At 51.0% G+C, this 13,016-nt stretch overlaps 1 protein-coding gene across 1 annotated transcript in view; it reads right to left on the bottom strand.

Moving 5' to 3' along the window:
- The window catches only part of Gabbr2 (gamma-aminobutyric acid type B receptor subunit 2), a 353,494-nt gene that overhangs the window by 63,234 nt on the left and 277,244 nt on the right, over nucleotides 1-13,016 (bottom strand). Inside the window, exons 10-11 of the mRNA XM_085677181.2 lie at nucleotides 11,272-11,422; nucleotides 9,693-9,825 (exon numbers count right to left, since the gene is read on the bottom strand). Coding sequence (XP_085533307.1) covers nucleotides 9,693-9,825; nucleotides 11,272-11,422 — 284 coding nt within the window. The remainder of the gene's footprint in view (nucleotides 1-9,692; nucleotides 9,826-11,271; nucleotides 11,423-13,016) is intronic.

Genomic DNA, 13,016 nt, shown 5'->3' with positions numbered 1-13,016 from the left:
TGACTGACCACCCAACAAGTGGAACCTGGGTGCTGGGTACAGACACTCTGCCATGCATGCTTGCGAGTCTCCTGAGCATCCTGCAGTCGGATTCTGATTCCATAGACAGCTAGTACTATATCGGGCACTCATAGGTCCTGGGCACTAGGTGCAGAGATCAAAAAAGGTTCAAATCCTGCCTCCAAATGGGCCCTAGCTCAGAGGGCGCCACCACTGGCAAGGAGCAGAAATCTCTGCACTATTGAGGGCTCACTAGGGAGGTGAAGAACCAGGCATCTTCTCTTCTGCTCTCTCCTCCTCCTTCCTCTCCCCTTCTCTTGGGTGGTGTTAGTCTCATGCTTTGAATGACCTTGGGGAGCAGGGCTAAGGTCCTGCCCGACTCTGACATGCTCCCCAAGTCTGAGATGTACCTTGGTTACCAGTCCCGACTGATGACTGATGGGAACAGTCAGTCTGAAGGAGCCTGCATCTGGGTTCCTGGAGGTTGAGAGTGGATGGCCACCATCTGATGGCCATCAGGGGGTCTATAGGATGTCCACTTTCTGTCAGGACTGTAGTGACAGCCAGATGCTACCTTCACTGGCTGACGTGGATGTCTCCAACATATAGGACCTTGGCTTCCCAATACAGCTTCTCAACCCCATTCTTGGTGATGCATTGTGCTTGCTTCTGCCTTTCCATCCATGTGACTCACAGGGGTCCCAGTCCCACTTGATTGGCTGAGGACATGGTAAGGCCAATCCCTAAGCTAGGGAAGCGAGCAGCAGTTTAGCCACTGTTGAGAGATGCATGTGACATATGAGTGGGGACACAGCACAGGTGGGAATGCAGCCTTCAATAGGTAGGAAATTAGGTGGGCAATGAGTGACAGTGTTTTTTCGGGTGGGGGGTGGCCACATCGTCACCTACATTGTAATGTGGATATATAGCATCCATGTTGTAACCCAAGGATGCTAAGGAAAGTGTAGAACATGGAGGGAGGGGTAGCTGATCCCTGGGGATGGAGACCCGAGTTCCTCCCATGACTCAGAGCATCACTGTCCTCTGTCACAGTCACTGGGGCACCCACACAGCGTTCACCCAGCCAGACACTTGTAGGTGCATCTGGTCCTTCAACATGGACCATGAGGTCAGAGGCCGTGTGGACGATGCTAACACTACTAGTAACCAGGATGACTTGGGAGCTGTTGAGTGAGGGAATCACTCTATAAATGAGGAGACAGAGGTCCACAGCACTTACACAGTTCCTCACCGGAGCCCCAGAACTCCAATTCAGCGCCCTGAGCCAGAGTGGCCTTCTCTCCCTGACAGTATTTTTCTCCTATCTAGACCATCTGCTTAACTCAAGTCAGCTTTGTTTACACTCGGGAGCTGGCCCACCAGCCAGGACAAGCTCTGCCGGGCTCTCTGGAATGCTTTGATTATACTGTCCCCACAGGCTCAAGTGTTGAATGCTGGTGCCATCTGGGGAGGTTGCGGAAACCTTATGAGGTAGGGTCTTGGAGGAAGGGGGTCACTAGTGACTGGCCTTTGAAGGTTAGACCTGGTCCCTGGCTCTCTTTTTCTCTGCTTCCTGGCCACCACGTGTTGGGCCACACATTCCTTACTACGGTGAACAGAAGTGAGACTGTCAGCCCAAAGACATTCCTTTCCCTTAAGCTATTTTTACAGCTCCTTTATCACAGAGATAAAAGTCTGACACATCAGGACCTTTCATCTCAATTTTCAACTTGATGGAAATTAGAATTATCATGGAAACAAACCCCTGGGTGTGTCTGGGATGAAGTTTTCTGATTAAGTTTGTACCCTCAAACTTTGAGGCAAGGTAAACTCTTCCTTTCTTAAGCTGTTTTCGTCAGGTGATTGAGATGGCATGGAGAAAAAGCACTCTCAGCCTCCACACGCTTGAAAATGACTGTCCACTCCAGGACCATGTTATTAGAGAGGAACTCTTAGGGACTGGAGAGATGGCTCAGTGGGTGAGAGCACTGATTGCTCCTCCAGAGGACCTGGGTTCAATTCCCAGCACCCACAGGACAGCTCACAACTGACTGTAACTCCTCTTCTGACACCTTCACACCAATGCACATAAAATAAAGTTAAATAAATTGCTAAAAAAGGAAGGTAACTCTTAATTGTAAACATACACAGAACAACGGCATTTTTAATACTTTATTGGTTTTAATTGAGCTATATTTTTTTTTCTCCATATCTTTTCCATCCTCCCCTCAATTTTTTTTTTAAATAAAGGATGGGAAAGATAAAACAATGTCATTCTGTTGTTCTGTAGCCGACAAAGACCTTATTTGGAGGCCACATGCCACTGCCCTGTGCCTGGCTTACTCACACTCCTTTTGACCCGTGCTCTCTTTAAAGTCATCATTACCGGGCCACTTGTCTCTTCTGAGAGAGCCGATTTCATTAAGATTCAATAACATAAATTAAGTGAGTTAAAACTCGATGAGGGAAATTTAATCTGGTATCTGGAAGCTGCAATGTGTTACAGTGAACTGGAAGCCGAGAAGGCTAAGGGTGCCCGGGTAGAGCGCTTCACAGACACTTTTTTCACTCATTGGAGATGCTGGCCCTGGCTGGCGTCTGCTAACTTGGACTTGGGGACCCATTCACTCTGTGATGTAGGGTCTCACTATGCCTAAGGAATCTGTTCAGAAGGTGTGATTTGTGCTTTATACATAATCCCAGGCAGCCGTGTTCTTTCTGCCTAGAACGTGGGTGTATTGCAGGCCTGGTGCCTATGTGGCTGGGTCTTGGATAGCCCTGGAGGCTCTCCTGGCATGTTTCAAGTCCTGCTTGTCCTATGTCCCTGGAGAAGGTTCTAGATGCTCACCAGGTCTTCCCTAGATGTGCTCTCACGGGTCTATGCCTTGGCTAGCTTTGGTAATTGATCAGAACCATGACTATGACTGAATGTTCAGGTGTGGGAATCCCGGTGAATCACTGATGCTGGAGCTGTGACTGCTGAATAGACCAGCAGTAGCCCGAGCAGTTCTGTGTCCTTGGGAGGGTTTCTGTGTGTCACCAGCAGATCTTCCATCCCACCTACAGCAGCAGAGAACAGAGCAGCGAGAAGGACCGCAGAATGACCCCAGCAGGGTGGCCTCCGCAGGCTGGCTCAGCCCTGAGGGACCCTGCTGGAGAGAATGCCCATTTCTTTTCTCTTCCTCTATCTATGAGATGGAAGCCGCTCAGGATGGGGCTTCCTCTGCCCACCCAAGGCTGTCCCTGAGTGTCATCTTGACTCCTAGATTCTTCTTCTGGGCTCCAAAGCAGTACATGCTGGTGTCACAGGGGGCCTCAGTGACAAGGAGGGGTCCCACGAAACCCTCAGTTTCACAGCCAGCTTTCACACTCTTCTCTGAGCTGCTGTTTCCTCAGACACAGGGAGTTTTGCCACCACACACTTGTCACTCAAGTTAGAGACCCGAGAACTACGTCAACCCTTCCTGCCCTCCCTCTCCTGTTCATCTTCAGGCACGACTCACAGACTGGTGGTGATCAGCCACCCCGAAGAGAAGTCCCACAGGACAAAACAAGCAAGCAAACCCCTTTCAACAAAAATATCTCACTAATTCTCTAGGACTTGAATTTGCTAGGAGGCCAAGTGGGGGTTTCTGGCATAACCTCTACCTTATTTAAGAGAAAAATCCAGGATTTCTGGAAGGACCCAAAGAAGGCTCCTCTGCCCCACCTTTGCCCAGCTGCTGCCCATACTGAACATACAGCTCCCTGTAAACAAGGGGAGGTGCTAAGATCACCCGCAGGACTCAACCCTGTCCTCTGGGACAGGGCTGCTCGGCTCCTGGAGATTGGAGGGAGGGGGCACAAGCCAGCGTCTCCCATTCTTGAGCCCTGTGCTTCCACAGTTGGTGTTCAGAGGATGACATTTCTGGGTTTCCAGGATCCCCGGATCCCTGATCCCCAAGGGATGCACCCCAGTACGGCCCCAGGTACCTATGAGCTACAGCTCCTTTAGGTGGGGAAGCAGCGTCAATGCCCGTGGCTTGCCATGTGCTGAAGATATCCACCAGAATCTGTTCATGGCGGGCATATGTCTGTATACGCATATATGCTTTAAGTGAGGCAGTGAATCAGGCTTCTCCCATCCCAGTCAGGAGCTGCCATGCTGAGTCTGGCTCCTTGAGAGTTCACTGAGCAGCCCCTGACTGGATCGGCTTTTAGCTAGAGTCCAGCGACTGGGGATTCCCGGATTCCCGGAGAGGACATTCTCTGAGGTCTCTGCTGCGTCACTCCTACTGTCCTGTGGCCTGCCCCCGGGCCCTCACACTGCAGGTGGCAGAGGCTTGCTGCAGTTTGGCTTGTCTCCATTCCAGTTCTAGCAGAGCAAGGCCACAGTGGGTCAGAGTTGCCATGGAAACACCTGCACCAAAACTCTCACCACTCCAGGTTCCTAGCTCTTAATCCATTCACTCTGCCTTCTAGAAGTGACCACGGTTATTCGAACAGTCTATCATTCATTCATAAGTGATTCATCCTGCCATTCATTCATTCACAAGCATCCGCTGGGACCTAGAGCTTTAATGCATATTCTCATTTAACCCTTACAAGCCTCACCGGGTGGTGGTGGCACACACCTTTAATACCAGCACTTGGGAGGCAGAGGCAGGCGGAACTCTGTGAGTTTGAGGCCATCCTGATCTATAAGAGCTAGTTCCAGGACAGGCTCCAAAGCTACAGAGAAATCCTGTCTCAACAAAACAAAGCAAAACAAAACACCCCAAACAAACAAGCAAGCAAAAAAATCCAAAGCCCAGTATAGCCCCTCTTTTACAGAAGAGTGAATGAACTAAGGTTCAGAGATGTTAGTAACCGAGGCAAAGTCACACAGCTAGGAAGTCATATGGTGGAGTTTTGGACACAAACGTTTGCCAATGCCTTTCTAAAATACTTTGGGACACATCAGAAATGAATGCACACAGTAAAACCACCTAAGTATACACCATAAAGGGTAGATTTTCTTTTCTTTTGCTATCTCTCTCTCTCTTTTTTTTTTTAAGATCCAAATGGGCAAACATTTATCTGGGATGCTTGTTTGGCAGACAGAACTTAGCTGACCTGCTGTCCTGTTCTTCCTGGTAAAATGCAGTTGACAGCTTAGTGCCAAGTGTCCCTGATAGCCTGATGCCTGACTCTGGTTCCTGGAACTCACAAGGTAGGAGAGAGTGGATCCCACAATGTCCTCTGACCTCCACATGTGTGTCTTGGCAAAGAATAAATGTACTAGATTAAAAAAGGACATTCAATGTGAGTGTTCTTTGTTTGTTTGTTTGTTTTTTGAGAAGAAGACACATGGCATGCATCCTTTTAGTCTCCTGGTGTTTGGACCCTTACCCTTGTCAAGCATTGCAGGGTGGGGTCTGGGATTGCTCTCAGGACAGGCGGGGCATCAGTTCTGTTTTGTCTGGTGACCTGCCTCAGGGCTGGAAAGGCTGCACCAGGGTAAGGCAATGCTGAATTCCGACATGGAGTGGGCCTGTGTGTGTGTTGCACAGAGCTGCTGGCTTGCTTCCATCCTCAGCAATGCTGTGGAGGCTGGGAACGCAGCAGGTCCTACGGGGCTCATTGTCCACCAGGCCTGCGGGTTCTCTCTGTGGCTCTGTCTCTTTCTGTGGACTGTTCTGTCACTTCCCATGCCCTGGCTGTGGTTCCTGCCTACACTTCACAGGATGGCAATTGTAATTTCTGCCATCTGGCTGGCTCCCCTTCCAGCTGCTGGGGTTGGGGTTCCTGAGCCAGGTGGGCTTGTCATCTCGGAGACCGTGGTTTCCTTCCCCCAACACCAGGGCCTTGCCCACACCCAGCATCGGTCTCCCAGCGACTCTGCCCACAGGGGCCGTGTTGCTATGGTGACTCTACTTCTGACAGTGTCCAGGGAGACAGCACCATGGAGCTGGAGCTACTTTGCAGGCCTTGCTGAAGCTGGCACTGAAGGCTGGGAAGATTCCAGAAAGGATGGAAGATGGGGGATGAGAGCTGCGTGTGGCTCCTTCCCCAGCGGCAGCATCTGTGTGTGTGTGCACACACGCCTGCTCACACTGGCCCTGCATGGATGCTAATGGCCTTCCCGAGCAGAGGCCTGACCCTGGGGTTGTCACAGCTTCTTGCTGAGTACTGCCACAGTTGTCTATATTAAGATCTGAAGGGTGGAAAAGGGCCACGTGTGGGGAGGCAGAACAGAGTGATTCTGGAAAGATGTTCAAGATGGAGGCTGACTTCAGGGTCCGCCTCATCCATCCGCTGACTTGGAGGATGTCACTGGCCTGGAGGCCAGGTTGTCATCAGTATGGTAGAAATGAAGGTATTCTAAAGAGTCACTTATGTCCTTTAACCTCTCTGTCAGACTACTGAAACACCGGATCCCAAAAAGTGGAAATCTCCCCAGGAATCTCAAGCTGGGAGAAGGGAAAGGCCTCAGCCAGAGAACTTGTCTCCGGGAAAGAGACCTAACACAGTCCTGAGAACTTCTCAGACCGTGTCTCAGGACGAGACTGCAGCTGATGTTGGTAATGAAGGGTCAGTGGCGGGAGGGACCACCCCTCGACTGCTCAGAGGGCGGTACCTTGTCCTCTATCTAGGCTTTTAAGAAAAGATTTACCTTTTGTTTTATGTGTATATACGTGTGCCTGCACGTATCCATGCGTCCCATATGTGTGCAGGTGCCCACGGAGGCCGGAAAAGGCCATTGGATCTTCTGGAACTGGAGACCGGGTGGTTGTGAGCCACCAGTGTGGGAACTGTGGATCAAACCCGGGCACTCTGCAAGAGCAGCCAGGGCCATTAGCAGCTGCATCGTCGCTCCAGCCTGTCTGCCTGCTCTTCCCGCAGCACCCTGGCTGCCAGGTGTCACTGGATCTGTGTCCCTCTTTCCAATGTGGCCACATTAACTAAGTCCACTTTGCCTGCTTTTTACTACTAATTTGACTGTTTCCTAAGGACAGGTGGCTGGACTTGACTTCCTGGGGTATTCGCTGTGACCCCCAAGTTTGATAACAAAAGTGACGTACTGTGATGCCTGCCTTTCCTCCCACTCCTCTCATCTATCCCACATTTGTCCCTGACCTACGAGAGAGGGCTGTCATGCCCATTTCACAGATGACAAAAGTGAGGTGAAATTTCAGGCCCTGATTCTCCTTTCTGCATCCCATTTCTTGCTCCTCGCTCGCTCGGGGTAGCAGGGAAGGCACTGGGAGCGGCCAGCAGGTCTCAGATAGAATAGAGCCCAACTCTTGACATCAATGGGTTGAGGAAGGAGGCTTCTTGCAATAGAACAAGCGCCCACCCACCCCCCTCAGTTGGCTGGGATCTAGGCTCTGCTGTCAAGAGTAGCTAGCTCCTCTCTTTGAGCGACAGAAGGAATTATTCTGGAAGTGATCCTGGTCATACATTTGGGCTGAACCGGTTCAATCCGGAGGAGGCTGTTTCTCCTACAGTCACATGTGGGCTCGCTCCGTGCAGTTCCCACTGCTGATAAAGGAATTCTGGGCCAGAGAGCTGTCATTTCCCCAGCCCTGGAGCTCAGGCTGAGGTCGATTTGTAAAGCACGTCATGATTTATTCATGCCGCCTCCCCGGGCTTCCCAGGACGACCTTCCTCTCACACAAATGAGCGCGACTCCCAGAATAGAATGTCAGGCTTCATTAAGGAAAAAGCCCCAGTGTGGGGATGGCCCTTTCCTTGCTCCCTAGCTCCCTAGCCTGTCATTAGCACTTGAAGAATTCAGGTCAAATCCCAGAAAACCCCCAGCTGGGAAGTGCCTTCAGGGGTAGGGTACAGGGTGACATGTATGGAGGGCCTACCTCTGAGAAGGAACGCTCCTGGATGCCAACTCTCAGAGTTTCTCTGCATCCAGGACTCGGCTCCCCCACTGGAGGCAATGCCAAGGGGTCAGCACAACCCCAGAAGGGACTGGGGCAGCTGTAGAACCAGGGGTACAGTTCTGCGGGAGACTTGGACAGAGGCAGGTCCCTCAACAGTGACGGATTGGGTCAGTGTACAGCCTAGAGGTCTCCAGGAGGATTCTAGAACTAGTTTCTTATTGTTATCATCATGGTTCCTGGACTCGGGGAGGGCAGGGCTCTAAACCCTTTGGAGCAAAAGTTTAGGGCATTTTTGCTCTTTCGCAGGTACTTAGTGAGGTGCCTCAGGGCAGCGCACCCGGCACCTAGCTAGGTTTCTACCCTCTGATGCGCTCAGCACAGGCCAAGATAACGTCCAAGAAGGGCAGGACATTGCTGACTTGGGAACAGCAGGGATGGGGCACTGTTACCTGGAGCTTTAGGCTTTTCCGGTGCTGCCCCCGCAGCAGGGGACATGTGTGATCCTAAAAAGTTTGACATATGGTGTCTCTGTGTATGTGTGTGTTCATGTGTGTGCATGCTTATGCACATGTTTTAGGATGCTCTCTAGTGCATCCTTCACTCCCCATTGCTATCCTATTCACGGCCGGTGGGTGACCTGAAGCTTCAGAGCAGTAGGCAGGACCTGGAAGAGGTGGCTTTGCAGAGGGTCACCTTACTCTCACACCATGCAGAAGCAGCCACAAGGTAGGACTGCCCATCCATCATCCATTAATACTGATGCGCTGATGCCCCCACCCACTCCAGTTATTTGAGAGGCACAGCAGGACCAGTGATGGCCCTGGATGGCTGCAAAGAACCCAAAGCCTCACCCAGTTTTTTGTGTTTGCTTGTTTTGTTTTGTAAGAACTCACATAAAAAACATGTGCATGGTGGCACATGTCTGGGATCCAGCATTGGAGAGGGGGAGATGGACGGGTCCCTGAGACTTGCTGGTCTAGTTTAGCTGGCAAGCCTCAAGTTCTAGTGAGACACTCTGTCTGAAAGTCTAAAGGGATGGCTCCAAGGAGCAACACCCAAGTCTGATCTCTGGCCTCTGTACTCACCAACACACACCTCACCTGCCCAACCCTCACTCACACGTACAATTTCACCTGCACACACACACACACACACACACACACACACACACATGTATACATATATACGTATCTATCCACTCACACATGTACATACCCATCTACACACATATTTTCACACACACATGTATATACTCCTTACCTTTGACATACACACATGTACACACATATGCATCAATGTACACACACATTCACATAACTTCCTTCACATTACACACACACACACACACACACACACACACACACACACACACACACTTTCAGGAAGGATGATTTGGGGGAAAAACACTTCCTAACAGATCCCTGAGTTGAGCAGTAATGAAGAGATTGTTTTGAAACATCACCAACAGAGGGAATAAGACAGCAGCTTATCTCGGACTCCAGGTCACCACACCAAAGCCAGCAGGCTGAGGATGAGTCCTCTCCCTGCTCTGTGGCTCTGGGTGCTGATGCTTTTAAACCTGGTGGGGGGCCGGGCTCTTCTGCCCCTTTCTAGTCTTTGCTCCTTTCTGTGTTGGCCGCTACCTGGCACTGGCCTGTCACACGGCCATCTCAGTGGGACAGCCACTGTCTACGCTCACCGCAGTTCAACAACGCCTTTCTGGCCTGGCTGCAGACCTGTTGCCCCATCCCTGTGTTTCCACACAGCTTTGTCTGAGGACAAGGTCACCGAGAGATCTTTATGTCACGTCTGACTGGCACATACCAAAGGGCTTACCGTGCAGAGTGTTTCGAAGGTCTTTTCCGAGACGAAGGATCCATCGAGGCCGAAGAGGAAGATGGATGCGTAGGAGAGCATTCCGCCCAGGATGATGAGGTTGTTCATGTAGGGACTTGACATCTTGATCAGCCTGGTGGGTAAGAGACACTGGGTCACACAGCATCTTCCAAGTACCCAGGGCGAGCGCTGCTGCTAAGTCTTCAGGGATGAGGGAAATGCCCCTCCCGCCCCGCCCCCGAACTATTCTGCTTCAGGTTGTTACCTCGCTACTTCTGGAGAGGACTCCAATAGCTGAGCATTTTCCCACCTTCTTCCTCAAGTTTTCCTACCTATCACTTCTCAAGGGACACTCGCTACAACAGCTTCATCTATCTGAACTTCCAGTTTCTAGGATTTGGGGCCAGGATTGGGAATACGAGTTGAATCTAAGGATCGTAGTGAGGAGGGTGGCGCTCATACCACACTCTCCTGCCTGAGTGGGGATGTTGCAGAACCCTGCAGTGAGTATCCAGGCTTCCTCAGAGACTGCTCATCAGGCCTTGAGCCTCCCTTGGAGCACCAAGAAAACTCCCATTGTTCGATATGCAAAGGGGGACAGGGGTAGCAACACCTCAGTCACAGCCCTTGCCCCAGGAGCTGGGCAGCTGGGCCTCCTGCCATCTTCTGTCCTCCTCTTCACCGACTACAGGTGAAAGGCATTCCCAGGGCCCAGCAAATCAGTGCTGAGATAGCCCCAGGAGGGCTAGGCTTTCTACCCAACCCAGAGACCCTTGACCCTCTGAGCACAACTGGCTTGGAATAGTTCTTTTGTAGCCTGTAGCCATGACCAGTTGTTCCCAGATATTTTCTTTGTGTTCTGCAGGTCTAGGAGTGAATCAGTCTTAGGCTCGGAGTGCTTCCTGGAGGAGGCGGTTTGCGAAAGTGTGATTGGGAAGAGAGAAGGGAGGGAGATTTAGTTCCCACAGTTTTTGTAGATTTTTTCAATGGCTGAGCCAGCCGTATAAATCATTCGGGCAATTGAATGATTTGGCCACGAGGGGAAAATTTAGAGAATTAATCTGGTGAGGCAGTTTGCAGCTCTAAGATCTCCTTAGATGTGTGGGAAGGCTGTAGGGCACGGAGAAAAGACTATGTGCCTAGGTCTTGAGGTCTTGAGCCAAATGCTACTAGACGCAGCCCTCACTCAGGACTGGTTTGGGTCGCTGTGTAAATTGCAGATGCTTAGGAAAAAGACACCAGGTGAATTGCATTTACTTTTCAGGAAATGGGTTTGACCTAAGCAATTACTTAAACAAACAAATAAACAAACAAACAATCAGAGCTCGAAGCCTCCAAGTTCCTCTTTGGCAAGCAGAAAAAGAAGCAACATCAGAGCAAAATCCATTCCCTGGAATTGCCCTGCTCCCTACAAGTCTGTGGGTAATACATTGTGGCTTTGGGGGACAATGGCAAAGGCCCCATGTCCTATGGACACATGTAGGGGCTTCCCCAACACATACATGCTTCATGCTGATGGTGGAGCAAGGACCTGGTCCATCCAGAAAGCATTCTCCCAGTACGGAGCAGGGCTGCTTACTTTTGGTTCCTGTTCTTGATGTTAAAGAAGAGGAAGGCACTGGCCATGATCATGCCGAGGATGGTGAGGGCCGACAGGATGCTGTACAGCGGAAGGGAGATCTTTCGCAGCTGTTCCAGGATGATGGTCTTGTCCTTGGGTGGCTCAGACCCTGCAAGGTCAAGGAGAAATTATCAGATCCTAGTGCAGTCGTTTTTCAAGTACGTTCAGCCTCTGTGTCCTTCGTATCTGGCCAAACACAACACCTGTACCCCACACCAGGCCTGTTGACCCACTGGGTGAGAGACTCTTGTGACTGCCCAGCCTGCCCAGCAGGAGCCTGAGCCAGGACTTATTTCTTTCTCTAAATAGAATCAATAAGGGGTCTGTGATGCATTTAACAGCCATTAGAAGGCTAGAATTTGATTTGGTCTAATTACGCTGTTGAAAAACCATCACCATTTATCCCCGAAGGTAACCATGTCTGGGAAGGCAGAGAGGTACCTCTGGGTGCCACTGGGCGGGGGTTGGGAGGTGGGGAAGTGGTGGCAAAGAACTTGGCATGGGTCTCAAGGACTCCGCTCCTACCTGAACATGATAAATGATCTTGCTCACTAGGGCAGACACCTGGCCTGTCAGTTCTAGGGTGACAGATATGTGCTCCAGCTGCAGATTCTCAGCCTCAAGGTCATTATCACAAAAGCTCTTTGGTTTTCTGTTTCCTCAGACGGGCTAACTGTGGGAGGTGGAAGCTAACCCCCTTTCACATGGAGCCAGAGCCAGGCTGAAGCTATGGGGTTCCATTTCTCTCTGTGCCTGCCAGGCTGCCTGCTTCATTCTTCAAGGACACAAGGAACTCAGGGGGTGGGCACTGAGAGGCTCAGAACAAATGCATTGTCCTGCAGGGCTACCTGTTGACTCTCTTAGGTGACCTTGTACGGGCTGGTCTGGGATGGAGGGATGCAGGAGCTCCCCCACCCTGGCTTCCTGAAAATCCTCTTCTCTCATGTGCTATCTCAAGACAGGTGTCTGCTGTGAAATTATAAACCATCGAGACCTTTCTCTCCAGCAGACAGAAGTGAAATCTGCCAGATGCAGAGGAGTGGCCACGACTGGAGGCCTGTCAAGGATGGTGGTGACCCGGTGGTAGAGCCTCAGTTTGGCCTCCATTTTCAGGAGACAAAGCTAGGGGACAGGCAGACAGCAGTGGAGTTGAGGACAAGCCGCCTCACTTGGGCTGGAAACCTGTGCTTGCAAGTTCAAATGTGTGCAAAGACAGTCAGGGGGGACAGTGGAGATCTCTGTCTAAGAGACCTAGAAAAACTGCGGGTTCTAAAAGATCCATCTAAGAGATGGTCCAGAGTGTTAAGGAAAAGCCTCAAGGAGGGAGGGAGTGAGAAAGAGAGAGAGAGAAGCAGACAGACAGAGAGATCCATGAGAGGAGAAGCCCAAGGCAGACAGACAGACAGCATTTTCCACTTCCAGAAGCCAGAGCTCCATATCCAGGAACTTCCTTCTATACCCCCCTGCCATCCCAGAATGTGCTGTGCTGGGGTTGGCTCAGGGGTCTTCCTGTTCCCAAACTCAAGGACAGTCCTTAGGGTTCCTGGCTGGAAATAAGCCCCTCTCAAGGCCCTGAGACCTGGATCAATGACGCTATGATTACTAGTGAGTTTGGGTCTATCGTTCAGCTACAACTTCACCATCTCCTCCTACACCATCTCTTCACACACAGCTTCCTCTCTCCAGCTCCCTTCTCTACGGCA

Source organism: Myodes glareolus, chromosome 16 (genome assembly GCF_982192425.1).
Source record: "Myodes glareolus chromosome 16, mMyoGla1.1, whole genome shotgun sequence".
In the NCBI taxonomy this organism is placed as follows: domain Eukaryota; kingdom Metazoa; phylum Chordata; class Mammalia; order Rodentia; family Cricetidae; genus Myodes; species Myodes glareolus.
Note: the sequence above shows the minus strand (reverse complement) of the source record. Positions and strands in the feature narration are given on the sequence as shown.